General features: G+C 38.3%; 1 protein-coding gene across 2 annotated transcripts in view; it reads right to left on the bottom strand.

The window, feature by feature from the left end:
• Positions 1-26,970, bottom strand: part of LOC126195225 (ran GTPase-activating protein 1) — a 137,322-nt gene that overhangs the window by 99,631 nt on the left and 10,721 nt on the right. For both annotated transcript variants that reach the window (XM_049933753.1, XM_049933759.1), the window contains exon 3: positions 25,804-25,983. In XM_049933753.1, the coding sequence (XP_049789710.1) occupies positions 25,804-25,983 (180 nt within the window). The remainder of the gene's footprint in view (positions 1-25,803; positions 25,984-26,970) is intronic.

Here is a 26,970-nt window from a genome sequence, read left to right as displayed (position 1 = left end):
CTGGCAGTTCACATGCCAAGTATGAAATTTTTTCAAACATTGTATGGAAGTGGCACTATTACCTGGCTTGTAGAGACTGCTCCATCAGTGAAATTTGTCATACCACAGTATACGTATGTACAATCATTTCCATCCTTTCTTAATGTGTAGACCACATGGCCTGCGAGCCTGGAGTGAAGACAGTAGACACCGCTCTTTAGTGCACATTCACTTATCTCTTCACTTCTCTTGGATGGGCTTCATTGGGGATTATGACTGGTACTACATGTGTGGGTTAAGCTGATACAGCAACATTCTGTACAGTTCCGATCTTCCAGAATGAAACTTGTCTTGCCTTGTCTGCCTTCTGTTTCTGGTTTACACAGTACATCCACTGACTCTACATCGTCTTAACATAAATAATCTCTTGCAAGATCTTAGCCAGGTAGTAACTGTGACGATACCAACAGCATCACTATCCTTAACCATTTTATGAATAGTAAATTACTTTGTTTAATCGCTGAAGATGCTTAATGTGTGGACTGAAACTCTTCAAGAGATTGTTCTTATCAGAATTCACTGAAGTGACAGAATGTTGTAACCATAGGAGCACAGAAATTCTCAAAACCTGTCCAAAGAACCAATTCACAGTCTTACACTCTCTGAAATAAAAATTATTTCCACTTGCAACAAGAGGTGACAAAAGTCTCCAAACTTAATCCAAAATCTTTCTGTCATAGAGCTTAATTTCTTCTAATGGTACTTCTTAGTAACTAATGCCCGGCAAAACATTTTCTTCTTCTTCTTCTTCTTCTTCTTCTTCTGTGTACACTGATGGATTAAAAATACTGAAGCACAGCTCTAAATTTCTTTGCTCTCTTTCTTCAGGACCTCAAACACTCAAATAGGATTGGAGAATAAGTAGCATTAAAGACTTATGCAGAGCATTCACGGAAGTGACTTGGAAAGATGTGTGTCTTCACCCACTGCAGTGATAAGGGTTGGAGGTGACACCTTACACCCCACACCAATCCCAAATCAAACACACCTTGTTCCACTTTCCATTACACCGTTGCACCCTACGAGTAATATGGCTTTTACTTCTGTAAACTTGAGTTTAATGTGAAAATTGTAATTTTTTATTGTCCAGCCTTCCTAAACATATATTAAGTCTTTTGCACAGTCTATAAATGGTTGAATTCTTGCTGGATAAATACAATTTCCTGAAACACTTTGAAGTTCCCACTTATCAACGGGAGACTGTCTTCATCCTTTGAGGAAGAAATACCTTGAATAAGGGCAGTGTCAACTGAATGAGTGTTACAAACACACCTAAGTCACATAACTGCCATATTGTTGTCACATTCACACACTATGCCTCAGTCACTTCAGTGCATAAACAGCAACTTTCTTCAAACAATTTTCTATATGTCCCTGCATTTCTCTGAATAAGTCCTCCATCTGCCTCCCCAAGAAATTTTCTGCTCAGACCACAGGATGATAGGGACCCACCTTTGTCCCCACAACAGGTGGATCCTCCTTTTCATCATGATGTCGTGAGTTATCTGCCTGATCTAACCTCTCCCACTCTATTCCCTCTAAGGAAGGTCTTAATATTTCCACAAAACAGGATAATTTCATGTAGTTTTGTATGTGTATTATCAACAATACTGAAAACTTCACTTCCTGTAGTTAAGTAAATTCCAACAATTCTTTCTCAATTTTGGAGTCTTCTCATATGAATTTTCCTTTTAATGCAACTTACATTTTTACATCTTCATATAAAATATTTGTCCTCTATTATGCATGCACAGGATGAAAAAGACTCAAAGATATTCACAATCATGACAGCTTTATTGGTCCACAAGTGATGCGACCAAAATGAATCACAGGTGTCCAGTCTCTCGTATCATCAGCTGAAATTTATTTACCTACAGACAACAATACAATTTATAATTCACCACAATAATTATTTTTGTAAAAAGTATGGTAGTTTCTTCTGACTCTTACTAATCCAACAACTTTAAAAAATAACAAATATTTTCAGGAAAGCATTTAACAAATGTGAGCAATATACAGTGAAACCTCTTTATAACGTTCCTCCATATAATGTTCTCCTCTATGTTACATCTGTTTTTTTCGGTCCCGACTAAAAGCCCATATAAACAATGTTAAATTTTCCTCTTTACTGCATTTCCTCTATATTACAATTTCCTCCATGTAATGCTCATATTTTTGGACCCCTGGTCAATTATTTACCTCTTTATAACGTTTAAGTGACTGGATGTAGACGCATCGTTTTCCATTCTGTGGATCTACAGTTTGCACCGGCTTGGAAAGCCTGCACTCAGCGTGTTTCATATGTCAGCGGCAGAACCTGGTCGCGTTACATGTGATGCACATTCTGCTTGCGATCTTTTTGGCACCATTTACTTTCACCCATCCACCTACCGGGCCCCATGTTTTAATTACAAAAAACTAATCATTTGATACATTGATCATTTGCAAATGAATATCATACTACAGTATTGTGAAAGTTTAAAATGTCATCTATGGCACCAATTGTCAAAGCTGATTAGTGGTATCCCGATCTTCAGTAATGCCCTGTAATTATTATTTGGAAGCCTTCCTCTTTATAGTGTTTTCCTCTATACAGTGTTCAGAATTTGTGGTCCCTTGAAAAACGTTATATAGAGGTTTCACTGTACTCAAAATATAATGGGTCTGAAAGCTCATTCTCAAGACACTACATACTGTGAGACGGTAGTAAACTTTTGTTAATCAATTAACTATAATCTTTGTAAATGAATTCAATATAATCTTAACTTTTAACAAAAACTTGCAGTTCCCACTACCAACTAAATATAATGCATCAAATCTAATCTGAACATATAATAAATACTTGAAACCTTACTAACTTACTAATGTTTAACAAAAGCACAATGTTTATAATGATTTTAATTCCTTTTTAAAACTATTCTTACAATACTATAAATTAAGTTTACCTCTACAAGAGATCAATGAAACTGGAGACCACAAAGAAGGTAAATTTATATCTTTGATTAAAGTATCCTGTGACAGGAAGAGACACCTATTTTATATTTAATTCCAGAAGACTTATTTAAGTAGAAGCAATGTTGCAAAATTCTTCATCACGTCATAAAAACACACCAATACAATGCAGAGTAAAAATATGGTAATTTGGAACATTATTATGAATGAGACAATTTTGGTACACAAATAATATTCTACTCTATGATGAAAGTAGCAGTGAGATACTGAATTCAAATCACTGGTCATTAAGTTCAATAAATTCCTCTTAACAGAAGCAAGAAACAAGGATAAAAATTTTCAGTACATTTACTTACACAGGTGTTGCATACAGGTGTTGCATACTTCACCAGCAGGTATCAATTTTGAATATTCAAATATTGAAAACATTATAATCCCCCTTTTATGTTCCCAGAATTAACGTTTTCCCGCCATTTACAACATTTTTTATCGGTCTCGTCAAATTTCCTATGCTCACAATGTTAATTTGCATGATATTTATAATTTTCCCATGATTTACGTGTTACGAAAAAAATTTTGTGGAGAAAATGTGATGCTGGGATAATGTTGGCCATCCAGTAGTGTTTACAAATATTAAATGTTTAAGTTTCTTGACACCAGGGCACTCTATTCAGCAGATTTGACTAGGTAAACAAGTAAAAGTTGTAACAATTTGCGCCGTATCTCCCGCCGCTGCCAAGCTCTACTTGGCATGGTGAATGATGGGAGTAGCTTGGTTTGTTCAAATGAAGATTTCATTACCAATCAAACCATTTTCAAACTCTCTCTACTGCGCAAATGCAGTTTCATCATTGTTGTGATCATCCTGAAACCTCTGTCGAACCATATTCAGAGCGTTTCGACATATGACCACGGGGAGCGCTAATTGGCACCGTCATTCACTTTGTGTTGCTCAAATGTACCTGATAACCCCAAAAAAAGAATAGTACAGTGCAGGAGATGCAGAATAACACATATTCAAACACCATACAAAATACTTATTTACATATTTGAACTTGACAACGAGAAAAAATTCTCGAAATGTCGTCTAAGCATGAAAAAATATGTAACTAGTGCAGTATTTCATTACTTAAATAATAAATGACAGCTGCAGGCTTTCCAAAAACATCAATTATGACATTTGAAATTAAAAATTCCCGAAATGCATCGTTAAGCATGAAAAAATACGCAGAACTGCAACAACTGTCCAGGTCTATAATGCCCGCTACACTCTGCCAACTGGACGATGCCTATGCTTCAGTGATTTGAATGGAAACATTGCAACACCCTCTGTACAGCCCGGACCCTTCACCAAATGATTTTCACATATTTGGCAACCTGAAGAAAGACAGGCATGGATGTTTCAGTTGGAGGAGGAATTGCAAGAGAGTGCGGCTGTGGATCTGTCAGCAGCTTTCCGCATTCTACGGAACAGGAACTGATTGTCCCATATCCCAACTGCATGTGTGTCTTCATGCGTGTGGTGATGTGTTTTAAATGAAACCATTCCATGATCCCTTTGTGGCGGGTGTTTTGTTTTCATTTCACTGTCCATCTGTGCTATCAGAAATTAGTAAGTTATGTAACTGCTCAGTATGAAGTAGTACATAAAAAAGCTGCAAATCATAGAAAAATATATAGTCTAATATAAAAGTTGTTCCTGTAGTTAACAATGTGCAAGTATTTTAATCACAGGATGTATTTGCAGACAAGGGGGGAAAATCCCAAACTTTTCCCTGGTATCCTGGTTAAAAATACACTTTTCCCCAGTAAAAGTATACATTTTCCCGGGTGAAAAATACACTTTCCCCATGTTAAGTGGATGTGTGGATGGATATGTGTGTGTGTGTGCGCGAGTGTATACCCGTCCTTTTTTCCCCCTAAGGTAAATCTTTCCGCTCCCGGGATTGGAATGACTCCTTACCCTCTCCCTTAAAACCCACATCCTTTCGTCTTTCCCTCTCCTTCCCTCTTTCCTGATGAGGCAACAGTTTGTTGCGAAAGCTTGAATTTTGTGTGTATATTTGTGTTTGTTTGTGTGTCTATCGACCTGCCAGCGCTTTTGTTTGGTAAGTCTCATCATCTTTCTTTTTAGATATATTTTTTCCACGTGGAATGTTTCCCTCTGTTATTATATATATAACAGAGGGAAACATTCCACGTGGAAAATATATATATATATATATATATATATATATATATATATATATATATATATATATATATATATATATATATATGAAAAGATATTCGCTGCACAGCTATATGAACACTGCATAATTTCATATTGCTACAGTATCAATACAAATTCCACCAAACATAGCATGTTAATTTCTGAAGCTCTGAAATTAAGGTTGTGATGGACTTTTGTGAGCCAATCCTAGCTCTCTTCACATTATCTCGCAGGCGAATGACAGCATATGTTAATAGCATCACAGTTAAGTAGCACTAACACACTAATGGAAAAGTTTACAGTTTAAATTAATACAGTAAAACCTCTGTTCTCCATTTTTGTGCAATCCAGACTTAAAAAATGCATAATAGAGGAAAATGCAGAATCAAGGAAAATGTTAAAACACCCCAAAATATGAGCAAAAACACATTAACTGCCATATATAACTAAAAATTGCAGTCCTCTCCAATACTTTGTATAAAACCTGTCTAAGTGAAGGAAATTAAATGTACAATACAATGTTTACGCAATAATTTGTGCTAATGAATTCCATTAGCTCTTACATAAGTCACAGATGTGGAAAAGCAAGTAAAAACTCATCAAAAATTGAAGGGGTTGGGGGGGAAAAAGTAATCAAGCTATTTTCTGACACACTACAACCACAAATTATATGTTCGAAACACGTGTTTTTGAGAGATCATCCTTTGTACTCATCCAGAAAAAAGCAAAAATTATGAACATTTTGAATTAAACCAAAAACATGACAGCAGCTAAGTGGTTAAACCATAAGCATTAATGAGGACATCTGCTTAATGACAAACTATGTCACCAAAAAATGGTTCAAATGGCTCTGAGCACTATGCGACCCAACCTCTGAGGTCATCAGTCGCCTAGAACTTAGAACTAATTAAACCTAACTAACCTAAGGACATCACACACATCCATGCCCGAGGCAGGACTCGAACCCGCGACCGTAGCGGTCACGCGGTTCCAGACTGAAGCGCCTTTAACCGCACGGCCACACCGGCCGGCAACTATGTCACCATTGCTGATATTGTTTAATGCTTTTCTTATGAGTCGCACTTCATACGCTCATCACTGTTAAAGTGTTATTTCTAGCTTGATGAGAGAAACATAGATGTGAAAAAACAAGTTTACTTCTCCAACTGACGTTACAAGCTTATTAGAAGTCTGCTCAGGGAATTTCTGTACACTGTGTAAAACGTAAATTTGAAAGAAAGCTCAGGTGCTACAGTTTTACTTCATGCCCTCTATCAACGCTGCCAATCTTTACGATCTACATTGTGTGGTGTGTGTGGTGCAAAGTATATACAGGGATAGTGTGTGTAGTTGTTGCAACTGTATCGTGTCAGATTTGAACACAAAAGTCTTTAAAATGTGCTACCACAATACCCTTGTTCTATCTCTGTCATAGCACATCATCTGCACGAAAAGTATATTTTCAGCACTTCACAAAATGCTTTCACCCCTGCCTACACTCCTGTCATTTAAGGGCCACTCCCCCCCTCCACACATCCAGTTGGTGAGCTCATTTTATGTGTGTTAGTGTGGTGTGGTGGCTGCGATGGCTGTTGGGTGACATTTCCTCGATTATGATTGAGCACATTCTTCAAGACTCAGTGTTTGAATTTGTTGTTGAATACAGCACATCAGAAATACATGCAAAAAGATGAGACTTAGTTGTAAGTGGCACAAGAAAACGTGGTGGCTGGGTCCCTTCACGTATTGGCTCAGTCCGGAACACTTCACATCAACTGTCTTGTTTTTCCATTAGTGCTGCAACCTAACAGTAGTTTTATCATAATTGCATGCTGAAGCTAAATGTTGAAAGTTGTGTTGGCAACACCGGTTGCTGATTACATCAACATTTCCTCTCTCACGTCTCCCCAATGACCTAAAATATTCCCTTAACTCTGCCACTACCTGTGGTGCGAACCATCTGTGTGTTGGGCCACTTATAACTCGTTCAGTTACATCAAATATTAATAGGAGGAAAACGAGATGAAGACAAGCGAAACATTGAGTAAGAACTTAGAAATGCGGTAAACCTTATTAGAAGAAATGTAAAATCAGGGAATTTTTAGCCTTGATCTTATGGGTTTTTCAGAGGGGCTACAAATTTATGGTGTAGAATCGTGAAAAATGTAAAATTGGAGAATGTAAAATTGATGTTAAACTGTGTACGTATAGTATAGCTATAAGAAAAGCTAAGCTTTCACATATGATATTTGTCTCTTTTGCGTGTGTTACCCTTCAAACACAAACATGCCAGTAAAATTTTAAATGATAGCATAAATGTCTGGTCTACTGGGTCTGAATTTTTCTAAGTAGCTGGTCCTCAAAGTGCTAAGTTCTGAATGAGAATCAAATGATCTGTGATTTACGAAATTCATTGCATCTTCTCACGCATAACATAATTCATCTTGCGTAACAGCAAATTTACTCTGAAAGTAATGCTTCAGAAACCACCATTCACAATATTTTCCAGCAACCTGTTAGAAACAGGTTCGTTTAGGTAATTGCCAGAGCACTCCGGAAGACAGGTGTTACTGTGCACGCGCAGCTACGATGATGTAAAAAGCCTGTGTTTGGTGTTTGCTCTGCTCCCAAAACTTTCTTCACACTTCTGTTTGGAATTCTGTGTGTAGTGGGCCATCACATGACCATGTGCAGCAGTGCAGCACAATGTTCGGAGGGGACATACGGAGTTATTGTACTTACAGTTAGGGCTACTGTTTTATCATATCCCATCCAGATAAGGAATGGAAAATTAGAACCCAGTACTTGGCACAATATTCATTTCAAAACTATTACTCACAGTTCCCTAATATTTTGCTGTGTGATGACTTTAACACACTTTTTTTTATACGTACTCTGCAATATTGTTATGTAGTGTTCCCAATCCCGTTTACATCCACACAGCACCGCTAGTAAGATGAAATACAAATTAAAAAAGACAGTTGTTTGTGTACACCAGAACTAACAACAATAAGCTTTACTTGACTTTTTCAAACTGTATAAAAATTAACAAGGTTACTTGTGGAGACAAGAAACTGTATATTTGGTAGTTTATATTCTATTCCAGGGGTAAATATTAAGACTTGTGGGGAAATACAATGATACAACAAAGTGTACTGCCAGAATGGCATTCTATAAATTTAAGATGTAAACAACACAAATTAAGAAATAATGTCAAGCCTACAGGAGGTACCAGACGAGTGTAGAAACATGTCTTGTGATTGAAAAACACTGTGTTTCACAGAAAGCAAATACATAAAATTCTGCTAAGGTTTTCAGTGTCATTTTTGGGCAGCCAATTTTCTTGGAGTACCATTACTGTATTATATTATGCTTGGTTCTTTATTATCGCATAATGCCATACGTGCTGGAGATGGAAACATGCACCTGAAACTCAGTGAACAGTTGAAACTAACAAATAGTTTTAAATAGATTCATTGGCTCTGTGGAAAACATTAATAAAAGCCACATTTCTTTAGCAAACCAATAAACATAACTCATTGTTCTGCAAAGCAATTAATGCTTGATTGCAAGTAATGAGGAAATAAAATAAAATCACAAAAATTGAAACTAATAACGTATTTGAGTCTTCAGTAATTATGTGAATGTATTTTAATTCACCTAATAGCTCCTAGGCACAGAAATCAGTTTTGTTTTCATTTGGTGTGAGAGCTATAAATAAGAGAGAACAGCAAAATCACGAATCGTAAACACCGGTCATGTGGAGACTATTCACCACTACAAAGTCAATGCTCTGTAGATGCACGAATCTGGCACCTGTTGTTGTTGTTGTTGTTGTTGTCTTCAGTCCTGGGACTGGTTTGATGCAGCTCTCCATGCTACTCTATCCTGTGCAAGCTTCTTCATCTCCCAGTACTTACTGAAACCTACATCCTTCTGAATCTGTTTAGTGTATTCATCTCTTGGTCTCCCTCTACGATTTTTACCCTCCACGCTGCCCTCCAATACTAAATTGGTGATCCCTTGATGCCTCAGAACATGTCCTACAAACCGATCCCGTCTTCTAGTCAAGTTGTGCCACAAACTCCTCTTCTCCCCAATTCGATTCAATACCTCCTCATTAGTTATGTGACCTACCCATCTAATCTTCAGCATTCTTCTGTAGCACCACATTTCAAAAGCTTCTATTCTCTTCTTGTCCAAACTAATTATCGTCCATGTTTCACTTTCATACATGGCTACACTCCATACAAATACTTTCAGAAACGACTTCCTGACACTTAAATCTATACTAGATGTTAACAAATTTCTCTTCTTCAGAAACGCTTTCCTTGCCATTGCCAGTCTACATTTTATATCCTCTCTACTTCGACCATCATCAGTTATTTTGCTCCCCAAATAGCAAAACTCCTTTACTACTTTAAGTGTCTCATTTCCTAATCTAATCCCCTCAGCATCACCCGATTTAATTCGACTACATTCCATTATCCTCGTTTTGCTTTTGTTGATGTTCATCTTATATCCTCCTTTCAAGACACTGTCCATTCCGTTCAACTGCTCTTCCAAGTCCTTTGCTGTCTCTGACAGAATTACAATGTCATCAGCGAACCTCAAAGTTTTTATTTCTTCTCCATGGATTTTAATACCTACTCCAAATTTTTCTTTTGTTTCCTTTACTACTTGCTCAATATACAGATTGAATAACATCGGGGATACGCTACAACCCGGTCCCCCACTGCTTCCCTTTCATACCTCTCGACTCTTATGACTGCCATCTGCTTTCTGTACAAATTGTAAATAGCCTTTCGCTCCCTGTATTTTACCCCAGCCACCTTTAGAATCTGAAAGAGAGTATTCCAGTCAACATTGTCAAAAGCTTTCTCTAAGTCTACAAATGCCAGAAACGTAGGTTTGCCACTCCTTAATCTAGCTTCTAAGATAAGTCGTAGGGTCAGTATTGCCTCACGTGTTAGAGTGTTTCCACGGAATCCAAACTGATCTTCGCCGAGGTCGGCTTCTACCAGTTTTTCCATTTGTCTGTAAAAAATTCATGTTAGTATTTTGCAGCTGTGACTTACTAAACCGATGGTTCGGTAATTTTCACATTTGTCAACGCCTGCTTTCTTTGGGATTGGAATTATTATATTCTTCTTGAAGTCTGAGGGTATTTCGCCTGTCTCATACATCTTGCTCACCAGATGGTAGAGTTTTGTCAGGACTGGCTCTCCCACGGCCGTCAGTAGTTCTAATGGAATGTTGTCTACTCCTGCGGCCTTGTTTCGTCTCAGGTCTTCCAGTGCTCTGTCAAACTCTTCACACAGTATCGTATCTCCCATTTCATCTTCATCTACATCCTCTTCCATTTCCATAATATTGTCGTCAAGAACATCGTCCCTGTATAGACCCTCTATATACTCCTTCCACCTTTCTACTTTCCCTTCTTTCCTTAGAACTGGGTTTCCATCTGAGCTCTTTATATTCATACAAGTGGCTCTATTTCTCCCAAGGTCTCTTTAATTTTCCTGTAGGCAGTATCTATCTTACCCCTAGTGCTGCGAGCCTCTACATCCTTACATTTGTCCTCTAGCCATCCCTGCTTAGCCATTTTGCACTTCCTGTCGATCTCATTTTTGAGACGTTTGTATTCCTTTTTGCCCGCTTCATTTACTGCATTTTTATATTTTCTCCTTTCATCAATTAAATTCAATATTTCTTCTGTTAACCAAGGATTTCTACTAGCCCTCGTCTTTTTACCTACTTGATCCTCTGCTGCCTTCACTACTTCATCCCTCAGAGCTACCCACTCTTCCTCTACTGTATTTCTTTTCCCCATTCCTGTCAATTGTTCCCTTATGCTCTCCCTGAAACTCTGTACAACCTCTGGTTCTTTCAGTTTATCCAGGTCCCATCTCCTTAAATTCCCACCTTTTTGCAGTTTCTTCAGTTTTAATCTACAGTTCATAACCAATAGATTGTGGTCAGAGTCCACATCTGCCCCTGGAAATGTCCTACAATTTAAAACCTGGTTCCTAAATCTCTGTCTTACCATTATATAATCCATCTTATACCTTCTAGTATCTCCAGGATTCTTCCATGTATACAACCTTCTTTTATGATTCTTGAACCAAGTGTTAGCTATGATTAAGTTATGCTCTGTGCAAAATTCTAAACGACGGCTTCCTCTTTCATTTCTCTCCCCCAATCCATATTCAACCACTATGTTTCCTTCTCTGCCTTTTCCTACTCTCGAATTCCAGTCACCCATGACTATTAAATTTTCGTCTCTCTTCACTACCTGAATAATTTCTTTTAACTCATCATACATTTCATCAATTTCATCATCATCTGCAGAGCTAGTTGGCATATAAACTTGTACTACTGTAGTAGGCGTGGGCTTCGTACCTATCTTGGCCACAATAATGCGTTCACTATGCTGTTTGTAGTAGCTTACCTGCATTCCTATTTTCCTATTCCTTATTAAACCTACTCCTGCATTACGCCTATTTGATTTTGTGTTTATAACCCTGTGGTCATCTGACCAGAAATCTTGTTCCTCCTGCCACCGAACTTCACTAATTCCCACTATAACTTTAACCTATCCATTTCCCTTTTTAAATTTTCTAACCTGCCTGCCCAATTAAGGGATCTGACATTCCACGCTCCGATCCGTAGAACGCCAGTTTTCTTTCTCCTGATAATGACGTCCTCTTGAGTAGTCCCCGCCCGGAGATCCGAATGGGGGACTATTTTACCTCCAGAATATTTTACCCAAGAGGACGCCATCATCATTTAATCATGCAGTAAAGCTGCATGTCCTCGGGAAAAATTACGGCTGTAGTTTCCCCTTGCTTTCAGCCATTCGCTTTACCAGCACAGCAAGGTCGTTTTGGTTAGTGTTTTAAGGCCAGATCAGTCAATCATCCAGACTGTTGCCCCTGCAACTACTGAAAAGGCTGCTGCCCCTCTTCAGGAACCACACGTTTGTCTGGCCTCTCAACAGATACCCCTCCGTTGTGGTTGCACCTATGGTACGGCCATCTGTATCACTGAGGCACGCAAGCCTCCCCACCAACGGCAAGGTCCATGGTTCATGGGGGTAGGCACCTTGGACACGCTAAAAAAAAAATTTCCAATCTAGCTGCTTGCTCAAACAAATCTAACTAAAACAGTTGTGACACCACACTCATCGAAAGCAATTTGTTGTTATGAAGTATTGCATAGTCCTCATCCTAAGGCCTTTCACACATTTTGCTGTCAGCAGATGCTAGTGTGCGTACTGTGTTTTGTTTTTGTAAATGGCAATTTTTTTGCATCTTCAGTTTTATATTGGTGTTTTTCTCTTGTTTACCTTTTTTTGTTGCAGTATTACTCTGATGTAGTAAGCCAACATGAAATTCATTTTTACAGAATCAGTTCTTCCCAGTTTCCTCCTGGACGAAAAAATCCCCAGGTTTTTCCGAACATTTCATGGTTGTACTGGGACGCATATGTCCTGCATCAGATTGGAATCCACATGATCCCATTGTGTGCAGCAATTGTTGAATAAAGGCAATGGAGAACAGAACAGCAATCAATAGTGAAATACGTCTTTTTGTGACAGCAGATCTAGATTTCAACTGTTACACAGTCATCATTACAAGGCAGGAAGACAGGAACAAATATGAGATAGTTGACACCATATCATAAGTGCAAACACAAGCACCACACTGTTACATACCATATAGCAACTGATGACATTAATCCAAAGTGTCTCATAGTAAACAATATTGATGGTGCAGAGCTTACAGGAGTCTATAGTGAACTGAAGTCATTGTTTACGTGACTGAACAGGAACTAAAAGTGTGTTCACCCCTGTGGTGCCCTCTACTGAGCTGCTGGTGAATTGTTACTTAACAGTAAAACAACATAATTTAAAAAAATTAAAAAATGTACTGAACAGTACAACCACAAGTAATGGTGGGAAGCAAATCACATGCATGGAGCCATAACTATAGATTGCACAATGACAGTACGTACAGGATACTAAGCCACATATTTTTTGCATTACAAACTATTGTAAGAGGATCCATTTACAATTCCAAACAACATGAAAAGTACAATATTAAAGAAATGTGTTGAAATAATTAAAATTCAATGGAAATTAAAAAATGCAATAAAAGAAGGTGTGCCCTCTGGGTGTACACTAAAATCATGCAACTCATAAAAATACATTAGCACCACCTCTCAACTTACAGTACAAACATCTGGAATAACACAGTATCGCAATGTAAGGTATGAAGCTAGCTAGTGGTGCACAAAAACTCTAGTAAAATAAAGGACTGAAAATAGTACAATAAAAATGGTGCGCCCTCTTTGGACATAAACTAAAATCATACAGATCATAAAATACATTAGCATCACCTTAGGGCTTACAGTATAAACATGCAGAATAAAACAGCATACAATATCGAAAGGTATGAAGCCAGCCAGGGGAACATAAAAAATGAACAAATAAGTAAAATAAAGGAATGTAACTGAGTTATGGTAAATAAAATATATTCAATCAACAGGGATTAAATGAGAACACTGCTATTTTCAAATGTGTGACCTCTATGAGCCAAGGAACAAGATATCCACACTTAGTGTTGTTTTTAAATCACCAGAAGCAAACAGCCTTTAACGAATGGCAGATTAACAACTGACAGCAAGGTGTGTACCAGCTGTGTTCAACAGCAGCTTCAGAAATAAACATGTGTTTAATTAAACAAGTGGAAGTGTGAAGATTAGGGAATTGTTTATTAAAAAGGAAGTGATCAGTAATAATTTATATAATGTGCACCTACAGCTAGCTGGTCTTGTCACACCTTTAGTCCTTGATAATCTGCTTGGTAATATAAGGGACATTGTTGAACAAATAACCAATGAAATTAGAGATAGGTATAATAGGAAGTCCTCTGATTAGACTGATCATTTATCTGATACCAAAGCACATAGTGATGTAAAGTTTTCTTCTCACATGTAGTGAACCTTACTAACATCAGTTTTTCCAATGATGAACAATTAATGTTCAACAGAAGTCTGAAATATACTATGAATCCAAAAGTATATCATAGAGCAATTGACAATTTAAAAGTTTCTAATTGACTGCAGTTGCACTGAATAATGTTATCATAATGAGTCTAATAAATCACACACAAGCTGCAAGACAGACAGGATGATAGTCAAGGGTCTACATCAGAAGCTAATGCAAGGAGTGGCAATAATCACACAGGGAGACAAAGATAGCTCAACTGTTGTCATAACAACAACAACTGACTACATTAACAAAAAAAAAAAGAAACTTTTCCATGAGAATTGCATCTTCTGGATTGATAAAGACTTAACTGCAGAGACATCCAAGAAACCAAATGAGAATCTTAGGGTATGCAATGAAGGTATTACCCCTAGAGAAAACAGCAACTAAGAGTTACGACTCCACAAACCTCAAATTTAAGGACACAGCTTAAGGTTCATAAACAACACATTCTTATAAAGTCTGTGGTTGAAAGTTTGGTGATCCTTTTAGTAAAGTTTCCCACAAATGCTGAAAATTTCTGAAAACACATTATGTGTTTAGTCATCAATATTCTATTAAAAATAATTACGAACTGGCTACAAAGATCTGTCATGTCCTTATAGCTACACTATGAAATTTGTATCCCTGGGTATGGTTAACCTTTATACAAATGTACCAACTGAGAATACTATGATGACTAGTCTGCAAAATTTGCTGGTCTAGAAAAGGTTGTCACAATCTGAAGTTGATGAGTTCCTTGATTTTCTTTCTTTAATTTTAAACTTCAATTACTTCACCTTCAATAATGAAGTATATTGTCATAAAGATGGCTTAACTATGGGTAGTGCTATCCCACGTTTCTTGACTATTTTTAATGACCGTCTTCCGCATGCTTTCTCGAGTATCCCAACTTAGAAAGCAAATTTTTTTATTACTTCAGGTGTGTTGACAACAGCATTTTGGTGATTAATGGTAATGAAAGGTAATTGAGACAGTGGTAAATGAATTCATAAACATAAAAAATGTAGGTGGCAAACACAATTTTGGTACAATTTGTACAAAAATCACCCACCTCAGCACAAAAATACACACATCAAAAAAAGTTTTGCATCACCTTGGTTCTGAGAGTTCCAGAACCTGTACAGAAAATTGGAATACAGATCAACATCATTTACGCCCTTTTTATTGCTCATGAAAACCACACACTGCATGTTGTACCACCATACGAGATCTTCAGAGGTGGTGGTCCAGATTGCTGTACACTACAGTACCTCTAATACCCAGTAGCACGCCCTCTTGCATTGATGTACGCCTGTATTCATTGTGGCATACTATCCACAAGTTCATCAAGGCACTGTTGGTCCAGATTGTCCCACTCCTCAACAGCGATTCAGAGTAGATCCCTCAGAGTGGTTGGTGGGTCACATCATCCATAAACAGCCCTTTTCATTCTATCCAAGGCATGTTCAATATGGTTCATATCTGGGTAACATGCTGGCCACTCTAGTTGGGCGATGTCGTTATCCTGAAGGAAGTCATTCACAAGATTTGCACGATGGGGGCACGAATTGTGGTCCGTGAAGATGACTGCCTCACCAATATGCTGCCGATATGGTTGCATTATCGGTTGAAGGATGGCATTCACGTATCGCACAGCAGTTACGGCACCTTCCGTGACCACCAGCGGCATACGTCGGCCCCACATAATGCCACCCCGAAACAGCCGGGACCCTCAACCTTGCTGCACTCGCTGGACAGTGTGGCTAAAGCATTCAGCCTGACTGGGTTGCCTCCAAACACGTTTCCGACAATTGTCTGGTTGAAGGCATATGCGACACTCATCAGTGAAGAGAACGTGATGCCAATGCTGAGCAGTCCATTCGGCATGTTGTTGGGCCCATCTGTACCACACTGCAAGGTGTCATGGTTACAAAGATGGACCTTGCCATGGACGTCGAAAATGAAGTTGCGCATCATGGAGCCTATTGCACACAGTTTGAGTCGTAACATGACATCCTGTGGCTGCACAAAAAGCATTATTCAACATGGTGGCTGTAAAGGTTCCTCCGAGCCATAATCCGTAGGTAATGGTCATGCACTGCAGTAGCAGACCTTGGGCAGCCTGAGCGAGGCATGTCATCGACAGTTGCTGTCTCCCTGTATCTCCTCCATGACCGAATAACATCGCTTTGGTTCACTCTGAGATGCCTGGACACTTCCCTTGTTGAGAGCCCTTCCAGGCACAAAGTAACAATGCGGACACGATCAAACCGCAGTGTTGGTCATCAAGGCATGGTTGAACTACAGACAACACGAGCTGTGTACCTCCTTCCTGGTGGAATGATTGGATCTGATCGGCTGTCAGACCCCCTCCATCTAATAGGCGCTGCTCATGCATGGTTGTTTGCACTGTTGGGCGGGTTAGTGACATCTCTGAACAATCAAAGGGTCTGTGCCCATGATACAATATCCACAGTCAACATCTATCTTCAGGAGTTCTGGGAACTGGGGTGATGCAAAACTTTTTTTGATGTGTGTACTTGCTTTCATTCTCCTTTTAACCGGCTGTTCAAATTACCACTTTCTCAAAAGGAGCACAAATTAAAATTCAACACAGTTACACATACTGAAAAAATGAATAATTACCATGCTAATTATGTACGTAATATTTACAAAGAAAGCTAAGACTTATAACAATAATACAGAACTATGGGAGGATTCAAATCTGAGGGGCAAAGACAGTGACAATATGTACATTTCACTTCTGTAGTACAGGGTTTTTGGGGGGAGGGGGGATTGCATCAATTTTCAGCAAGTAAAAAATTAGTATTTATTTATCACCTAATAACAACCTACTATTATTTTTGACTAATAGTGTGGTTACGAAAAGTATACTACATGAATTAGGAGTATAAAATTACCGTGTATCGATTGTGGTGCATCTTACATTGGACAAACTGGATGCAGAGTCAAAGTTCGGCAGCGTGGATATGTGACGTTCAAACAGAGGGATGTGACAGAAAAAAATCATATTTTTCCACTCACCTCATCCAGAGCAGACATGCAATTAAATCTTGCTTGTCACATTTTAAGTTGTTGCATCATGCAGAGAAGTGGTGGTTTATGGACCTACTGGACGACATTGAGATTTTTTGTCATAAGAGATCCTCCAATGTCCACCTGCTAAATGAGCAGATCGTGGTGAAAAGTACCCACTTCTGGGAAGTTTATCTACATCTACATGGTTACTTTGCAATTCACACTTAAGTGCCTGGCAGAGGGTTCATCGAACCATTTTCATACTACTTCTGTAACATTCCACTCTCGAATGGCACGTGGAAAAAAGGAATACCTAAATCTTTCTGTTCCAGCTCTGATTTCTCTTATTTTATTACCATTCCACTCTCGAATGGCACGTGGGAAAAAGGAACACCTAAATCTTTCTGTTCGATCTCTGATTTCTCTTATTTTATTATGATGATCATTTCTCCCTATGTAGGTGGGTGTCCACAAAATATTTACACATTCAGAAGAGGAAGTTAGTGATTGAAATTTCGTAAATAGATCTCGCCTCAAAGAAAACAGCCTTTGTTTCAGTGACTGCCACCCCACCTCGCGTATCATATCAGTGACGCTCTCACCCCTACTGCACGGTAACGTGAAACGAGCTGCCCTTCATTGCACTTTTTCGATGTTCTCTGTCAATCCTACCTGGTAAGGATCCCACACTATGCAGCAATATTCCAGAAGAGGAAGGACAAATGTAATGTAAGCTGTCTCTTTAGTGGATTTGTCGCATCTTCTAAGTGTTCTGCCAACAAAGCGCTGTCTTTGTTTTGCCTTCCCCACAATATTATCTATGTGGTCTTTCCAATTTAAGTTGCTCGTAATTGTAATTCCTACGTATTTAATCAAATTGACAGCACTTAGATTTGTGCACTTTATTGTATACCCAAAATTTATTGGATTTCTTTTAGTACCCATGTGGATGACCTCACACTTTTCTTTGTTTAGTGCTAACTGCCACTTTTCGCACCATACAGAAATTCTCTCTAGATCATTTTGTAATTGGAATTGATCATCTGATGATTTTACTAGACGGTAAATTACAGCGCAAGGTGTATACGCGGGCAAGGAAAAAAAAATTCCCGGGTTTTTCCCAGATTTCCTGGTTAAAAATACACTCTCTCGGGTGAAAACACACTTTTTCCGTGTTAAATGACAGTATATTTTCCCTTATCAATCCTTTGAATGGTTATGGTTTTATACACGGACGTGGAATTTCCCGACACTTTAGAAAACGAAACTCAAGGGAAAAGACACATTTTATATCTTTAATGCGCAGCAACATGTATGCTGCGTATTTTCGTATTAAGAAAGTATACAATGGAATTCCACCAAACACCGCATGTTACTTTCTGAATCATTGAAATCTAGATTGCAATGCGCTTTTTGTAAGACAGTCATAGCTGACGTCACGTGATCTCGCCGGTCGATGAGAGTGGATATTCAGATCATTGGACACATGAAGTAGTCAGTCAACAGCAACATCACTGCTAAGTAACACGAACACACAAACAGGGAAAGTTAATAGTTTAATTTAATATACATAGTGTTGCTACAAGAAAAGCAAAGCTTTCACGTATAATACCGCTCTCTAAGGTTAATAAGCTGCAAGAGAAGCTAAGCTTTTGTATATAATGACGATCTTTTTTGTGTGTGTTACACTAAGATGTATCACACAAATGTGCCAGTAAAATTTTTAATAATGACATAAATGTCAGTTCTTCAGAGTTCAAAATTCTTCTAAATGGCTCGTCATCAAAGGGGTTGATTTTTAAACGATAGTCAAACGCTCTGTGATTTGATAAATTCATGGCACATTCTTGCGTGTAGTTCAACTTACGTAAAAGGATATTTCCTATGAAAGTAACACTTTTCAAACCACTATTCGCAATATTTTCCCGTGACCTGTTAGAAATAGGTTTGTTTCAGCAGTTGCCAGAGAGCGCAGATAACAGGTGACACCGCGCTTGCGCAGCTATCATGACGTAGGAAGCCCGTATATACGTACGTGTCATACCTTGACCTTATGTCATAAAAGAAACAAGACATCAGAGGATACTCCAAGAGCACCAGGATTTCGTGAACCATATTAAAATGTGCACATTTGAAGTGCATACTTAAAGTGCACATTCATATGTCCAGATTCCCAACGAAGTAGACATCGACCTGATATTAAGCTTTTCAGTGTGGTTTTCGGGATGTAAATTTTCTTGGAGCACCAGTACTGTATTATATCATGTTTGGTTCTTTATTATGGCAAAATGCAATACAAGCTAGAAAATGAAAACTTGCACTTGAAATGCACCATATATATGAAACTAGCCAGTACTGTGGAATTGAAACATTTTGTTTCAAATACATTGATTGCCTCCACGGAAAAGATTAATAAAAGTCAAATTTCTTTAGCAGACAGACAAAAATAACTTCATTGTTCCACAAGGCGATTAATGCTTGTCTGTCAGAAAGGTGGAAATAAAATAAAATCTGAAACTAATGACATATTTTAGCCTTCCATAATTATGTGAATGTATTTTAATTCACTTGATAGCTCCCAGCCACAGATATCTGTCTTGTTTTCATTTGACGTGTGAGTAAACGAAGGGGAAACAACAAAATCACTAAGCGTAAACACGGGTCACATGGAGACTACCCACTATATCTCAGACTGCTCTGCGCATCAGCCCCGGATCGATCTACAATATTTGCGAACCGGATCAATGCTAAAAAAACATCGAATTTTCAAAAACATATTCATCTTGTAGCGCACATCTTTCTGAAAAGTCTGAAACATAAAACATGTGTTCGAGGAAATGTAGGACATATTTTTTGGTCTTAAGTATGCCAAAGTGCAGTGCCATGCCTTTTCATAAAGCATTCTTTTAGCGCACGTCACTGTATCTCGTTCTGTGGAATTGAAACGTGTAATGTATGCCATCAAACTATATTCAGGACAGTGGGTATTGAAATTTCCTGTGGTGCCTCTCCTGCTCTCAGTAGGCCAGTTTGACAGCCTGCCCTCACCCCCCCCCCCCCCCCCGCCCAACCTTTTTTTTTTTTATCTGGCATTTGATAGTGGATGGGATTATTTGTTATTGGCAGAACAAGAACTCTTCAGAAAATTTGAACTCTTTATTGCCTATTAAGCTAATAACTTGCTGTTTTGTGTGTCATAAAATTAAATATAGGATACACAAAACCAATAAAGACAAAAGATAAGCAAGAAATTACACATTTCTTTGATCCTTACCTCCATGAATTTTTCTTCTCTCTAATCTTGCTACAGCTTTACATGGCATGCTTTCCTTTCAGTGAAAGAATCTATTACTTCATCAAAGTTCGTCAAACGTTTTGCTACATGAAAAATCGAAATGTCATTATCTAATACTGAAAAAGCTGTTAACACAAATAATACCCAAGACTGGTGCGGTTTCTCAATCTGATTACGTCTATTTTGTCCATTCTTTGGGATTGAAATTATTATATTCTTCTTGAAGTTTGAGGGTATTTCGCCTGTCTCATACATCTTGCTCACCAGATGGTAGAGTTTTGTCAGGACTGGCTCTCCCAAGGCCATCAATTAAATTCAATATTTCTTCTGTTACCCAAGGATTTCTACTAGCCCTTGTCTTTTTACCTACTTGATCCTCTGCTGCCTTCACTACTTCATCTCTCAAAGCTACCCACCATTCTTCTTCTACTGTATTTCTTTCCCCCATTCCTGTCAATTGTTCCCTTATGCTCTCCCTGAAACTCTCTACAACCTCTGGTTCTTTCAGTTTATCCAGGTCCCATCTCCTTAAATTCCCACCTTTTTGCAGTTTCTTCAGTTTTAATCTACAGTTCATAACCAATAGAATGTGGTCAGAGTCCACATCTGCCCCTGGAAATGTCTTACAATTTAAAACCTGGTTCCTAAATCTCTGTCTTACCATTATATAATCTACCTGAAACCTGTCAGTATCTCCAGACTTCTTCCATGTATACAGCCTTCTTTTATGATTCTTGAACCAAGTTTTAGCTATGATTAAGTTATGCTCTGCGCAAAATTCTACCAGGCAGCTTCCTCTTTCATTTCTTAGCCCCAATCCATATTCACCTACTACGTTTCCTTCTCTCCCTTTTCCTACTGACGAATTCCAGTCACCCATGACTATTAAATTTTCATCACCCTTCACTATCTGAATAATTTCTTTTATTTCATCATACATTTCTTCAATTTCTTCGTCATCTGCAGAGCTAGTTGGCATATAAACTTGTACTCCTATAGTAGGCGTGGGCTTCATATCTATCTTGGCCACAATAATGTGTTCACTATGCTGTTTGTAGTAGCTTACCCGCATTCCTATTTTCCTATTCATTATTAAACCTACTCCTGCATTACCCCTATTTGATTTTGTGTTTATAACCCTGTGGTCACCTGACCAGAAGTCTTGTTCCTCCTGCCACCAAACTTCACTAATTCCCACTATATCTAACTTTAACCTATCCATTTCCCTTTTTAAATTTTCTAACCTAGCTGCCCGATTAAGGGATCTGACATTCCACGCTCCTATCCATAGAACGCCAGTTTTCTTTCTCCTGATAATGACGTCCTCCTGAGTAGTCCCCGCCCAGAGATCCGAATGGGGGACTATTTTACCTCCGGAATATTTTACCCAAGAGGATGCCATCATCATTTAACCATACAGAAAAAGCTGCATGCCCTCGGGAAAAATTACGGCTGTAGTTTCCCCTTGCTTTCAGCCATTCGCAGTACCAGCACAGCAAGGCCGTTTTGGTTAGAGTTACAAGGCCAGATCACTTAATCATCCAGACTGTTGCCCCTGCAACTACTGAAAAAGCTGCTGCCCGTCTTCAGGAACCACACATTTGTCTAGCCTCTCAACAGATACCCCATCTTATTCTTCTGTAATTTGTGTAATGTCCCCATTTCTTCTCCTTCCTTGTTCTAACAAACAATCTTGTCATCACTAATTCTGTAGCTATTCTTGTCATTGTCAAAATTTGTTAGCCGATTATCTTCACTAACCCTGCCAGAATCACAAGTTTAGTTATCCTGCGATTATTTTCCGGTTAGGCGTTATTACGTGTTCGTACAACACGTTTTCCACTTTACTTCCAGAACAGAACTTACGCGGCTGCTAGCTGGGGTCTGTACTACTGGTCCTTACTAGTGTAGCGATCTAGCCCAAAATTTTTTGTCAAAATTTCATTTTCTTGGATACACCGAGAAGATAAAACGTAATCTTTCTCACCTGTTATTCCTGTCAGTCATTTATTTCCATTCTGGTAGTCTGAATCTATGGATTTCGATAGTAATTATAACAAAACTGATCATTCGCAAACCCAATCAACCACATAATCAGACAGTGATTGGCATTCATCTGTTCGGCTTTACTCCGCTCAGTTCATATATCTCCATCCTTTTTTGTCTGCAGAAAGTTTATTTTTATATGTGACAAGAATTCTCCTGACAGAGACATCACATACACTATGCATGCATTCAAGAATCAACTTATGATTCATTCAGAAATCAACTTAAAATGTGTTCAAAAATCAACAGGGAAGCATTTCAAAATCATATGAATAATCAATAGACAAACGTGCGCTGGATACTAGATGCTTTGTGAAACAAGTTTTTCCCTCAAGAATACGAATTTGGCGCCCCCTTTCCCCAGTAGCAACTAGCTGCTTGCTGCGACTGTTTGCACAACCAACAGCCACATTCCTGTAGCTAGAAGCGGGAGAATCTACAACTCAAACGAGACTCAACTGCGCATCCACATGAGCCCGCTCGTAACTGCTAAAACGAATCTAATGTAAACAGTTGTGACTTCACGCTCATCGGAGGCAATTTGTTGTTATGAAGCATTGCATAGTTTTCCTAAAGCCTTTGTCACATTTTCCAGTTGGCAGACGATTGCATGAGCACTGTGTGTTGTTGTCGTATATGGTGCATTTACTTTGCAATTGAAGTTATTTTCGTTTTTTTTCTCTGGTTTATGTTTTATTGTTGAATTATTATTCTGCAGTAGTGGGGTATAGTAATATCTTTCGTTAGAGTATCGGTTCTTACCAGTCAAAATTAAAAAAATTTAACTGAAAACTAAAACAATGAAAAAATCTAAGGGGCCTGCTCAGATTATCACCTAGACCATTTATATAAACCAGGAACAGCAGAGGGCCTATGACACTACCTTGCGAAATGCCAGATATCACTTCTGTTCTACTCGATGATTTACCGTCTATCACTACAAACTGTGACCTCTCTAAGATGAAATCACGAATCCAGTCACACAACTGAGACGATACTCCATATGCACGCAATATGATTAATAGTTGCTTGTGAGTAACGGTATCAAAAGCCTTCTGGAAATCTAGGAATATGGAATTGCTCTGAGATCCCTTGTCGACAACACTCATTACCTCATGGGAATAAAGAGCTAGCTGTTTTGCACAAGAACGATATTTTCTGAATCCGTGCTGGTTATGTATCAATAAGTCATTTTCTTCAAGGTGATTCATAATGTTCGAGTACAGTATATGCTCCGAAATTCTATTGCAAATTGAGGTCAGCGATATGGGTCTGTAATTCAATGGCTTACTTCTATTTCCCTTCTTGAATATTGGTGTGACCTGTGCTACTTTCCAGTCTTTAGGAACAGACCTTTCATCAAGTGAGCAGTTGAATATGACTGCTAAGAAAGGCACTACTGTGTCTGCGTACTCTGTGAGGAACCTGATTGGTAAACCATCTGGACCGGAAGACTTGCCTTTCTTAAGTGATTTGAGTTGTTTCGCAACATCTAAGATATGACAAACAAGGGGTGACAACACCCAATTCAACATGTCCATTCTCATGTAACATACTTATTTGACCAATTAACAAGTCAATATTCTAGTATGGTCTTGATACTTACTTTCTTACTGTTTTCACCCAGTTAAGGACTAGTGATCTCACTATGTAATACATTAAAAAGCAACTAAAAATGTCACACTGCCCTCTACAAGATCTATCCCACTGCTTAATGTTCTGCTGGCATTTCTGTTGTTGCCATAGTATGGCATGTGTATCTTGTTCCTTGGCCCAGAGAGGTCGCATGTTTGCAAATAACCATGTTCTCACTTAGTCCCTGTTGTTTGAACATATTTTATTTCCCATAACTGTTACATTCCTTTGTTTTACTTATTTGTTCATTTTTTATGTTCCACTGGCTGGCTTCATATCTTACAATAATGCTGTTTTATGCCACATGTTTATACTATAAGCCCAAAGGTGACGCTATGTATTTTATGATCTGTTTGATTTTAGTTTATGACCAAAGAGGGCATACCATTTTTTATTGTACTATTTTCAATCTTTTATCTTACTTGAGAGTTCATTTTTGAGCCACAGGCTAGCTTCAGATCTTTTGACATTGTAATGCTGCATTATTCCAAATGTTTATACTGTAATCCCACAGATGGCACTAACGTATTTTATGAGTTGTATGATTTTAGTTTATGCCCAGAGGCCACACACTGTTTCATCATGCTATTTTCATTTCCATTAAATTTTAACTATTTCAGTACGTTATTTTAATACTGTACTTTTCATGTTGACAGAATTGTTAATGGATCCTCTTCCAACAGTTTGTAATGCAAAAATATATGACATATTATCCTCTATTTACTATCACTGAGCAGACTATACTTACGGTCAGACACGTGATTTCTTACCATGTTTAGCCATTACTTTTGGTTTAATTGTCCAGTACATTTTTAATTTTTTTGAATTACATAACTATTCTCCAGCACCTCAACAGAGGGCACCACAAGGCTCTGCCATCACATTTTCTTCCTGTTCAACAATTAAGCCTTAAGACTCCTATAAGTGCGACACCATCAATATTGTTTACTACTTACCGCTTTGGACTAATGTCACCTGTTGTTATACAGTCTGTAATTGTGTGGTGCTTATGTTTGCACTCATAATGCAGTGACAACTATCTTATATTTGTTCCTGATCTTCCTGTCTTGTAATATGTAGGACTGAGGATGACTATGTAATAGTCGAAATTCAGATCCACAGATTTCACTATTGACTGCTGTTCTTTTCTCCACTATCGATGTTCAAATAGATGGGCACTACATGTAACTGCTACACAAAACAGTTCACAGAAGTAGCTTGCCGTGGTTGCTTCTGCAAGTTAATATAGAATTTAACTCATTCCATCCATGAAGGCTCTTTTCCATGGTGCAAGTTATGGAACATAACGTGTGAATGAATGAGTTTCAAATAAGTTTCCATCCTTAATGGAAGGCTGAAGTTAACTTTTTACAGATATGATCAGTTACTGTTCTAAATTAATAAATGGATGACTGAAATTGAAAATTTAAATATATTAAGAACTATTGTTCTACGTAAATACTTCAAAAACTGCAGCCTCTGTCATATCTAATCTCTAATATCATTTCTGATCATGACAATATTCAGTTATTTAACAATACATAATTTTACCTTTCCTCCGGTGATTCCAAGACCATTGTTATTTAGTTTTAGCACTTCCAGAGAATAACAAGTCGAACTCATTAGTAGGGTCACCAGTCCTTCAACTCCCACAGGTCCAAAAGCGTTATCACTTAGATCCAACACTGTTAACTGGGCTCCAGCAAGCATCAATCCACTGCTTAGATGTTTCTGTGGGCAGAACAGTAAGCATGTAATAAGCCTACATCCAACACACACACACACACACACACACACACACACACACACACACACACACACACACTTCTCCAGAGGCATAGTGATTACGCTTCAATCACTAACTGTAAAAGTTGAGTGTAGAGCCCAATTAAATAATTATGGGGATAAGAGAGACCAGAGGAAAACAAACATTAAAGGATTTATATTTCAGTCCAAAAAGTATGTACCAGTACACATGACAGGAAAGATAGAAACACGTGAACCCTGTGTACAATCTCAAAACCGTGGGCACTGAAGTAACTTCTGAGGCAATTACAATGTCATCAGCAAACCTCTTCCTGAACTGTAATTCTCTTCTGAAATTTATTCTTGATATCCTTTACTGCTTGCTCCATGTGAAGATTGAATAATGCTGGGGATAGCCTACAATCCTGTCCCATTTTGTTACCGAGCACTGCTCCTGCCCCCCCCCCCCCCCCCTTCTAGTCCTTACCTCATAACTGCAGTCCGATTTCCTTACAAGTTGTAAATTGCCTTTCACTCCCTGTATTTTATCCCTACCACATGTTCTACTGGTGTAATTGGTGTCACTCATGGAAAAATTCCTATAGTAGTTGGTGTTAGAGCTGCACCTTCTTTAGATTGAAGTCAGCTGATAGGTATACCTGCTTAAAGGAAGTCCCTCTTAACTAATGGCTCACCTTCCGAGGATGTAATGTTTCCAAGTAGAGAAGGAATTACTTTATTTCATCAAAGTATACGAGGTATTAGAGATAAAGTTGGTGAACTGCTTACAGATGTTGACTCTGAAATTATTGGTATATCAGGGCACCATTTAAATAATTTGCCAATTCATAGGCTTCCTTTACCAGGATACAGATTAGCTGGCTGTTTCTCAAGGAGTTCCTTGCGGAGTGGAGGAGTGGCTATGTACGTAAGAAACAGTATTCCATTGGAGTCCATAGACGTACCACGACA

Source organism: Schistocerca nitens, chromosome 1 (genome assembly GCF_023898315.1).
Source record: "Schistocerca nitens isolate TAMUIC-IGC-003100 chromosome 1, iqSchNite1.1, whole genome shotgun sequence".
Classification (NCBI taxonomy): domain Eukaryota; kingdom Metazoa; phylum Arthropoda; class Insecta; order Orthoptera; family Acrididae; genus Schistocerca; species Schistocerca nitens.
Note: the sequence above shows the minus strand (reverse complement) of the source record. Positions and strands in the feature narration are given on the sequence as shown.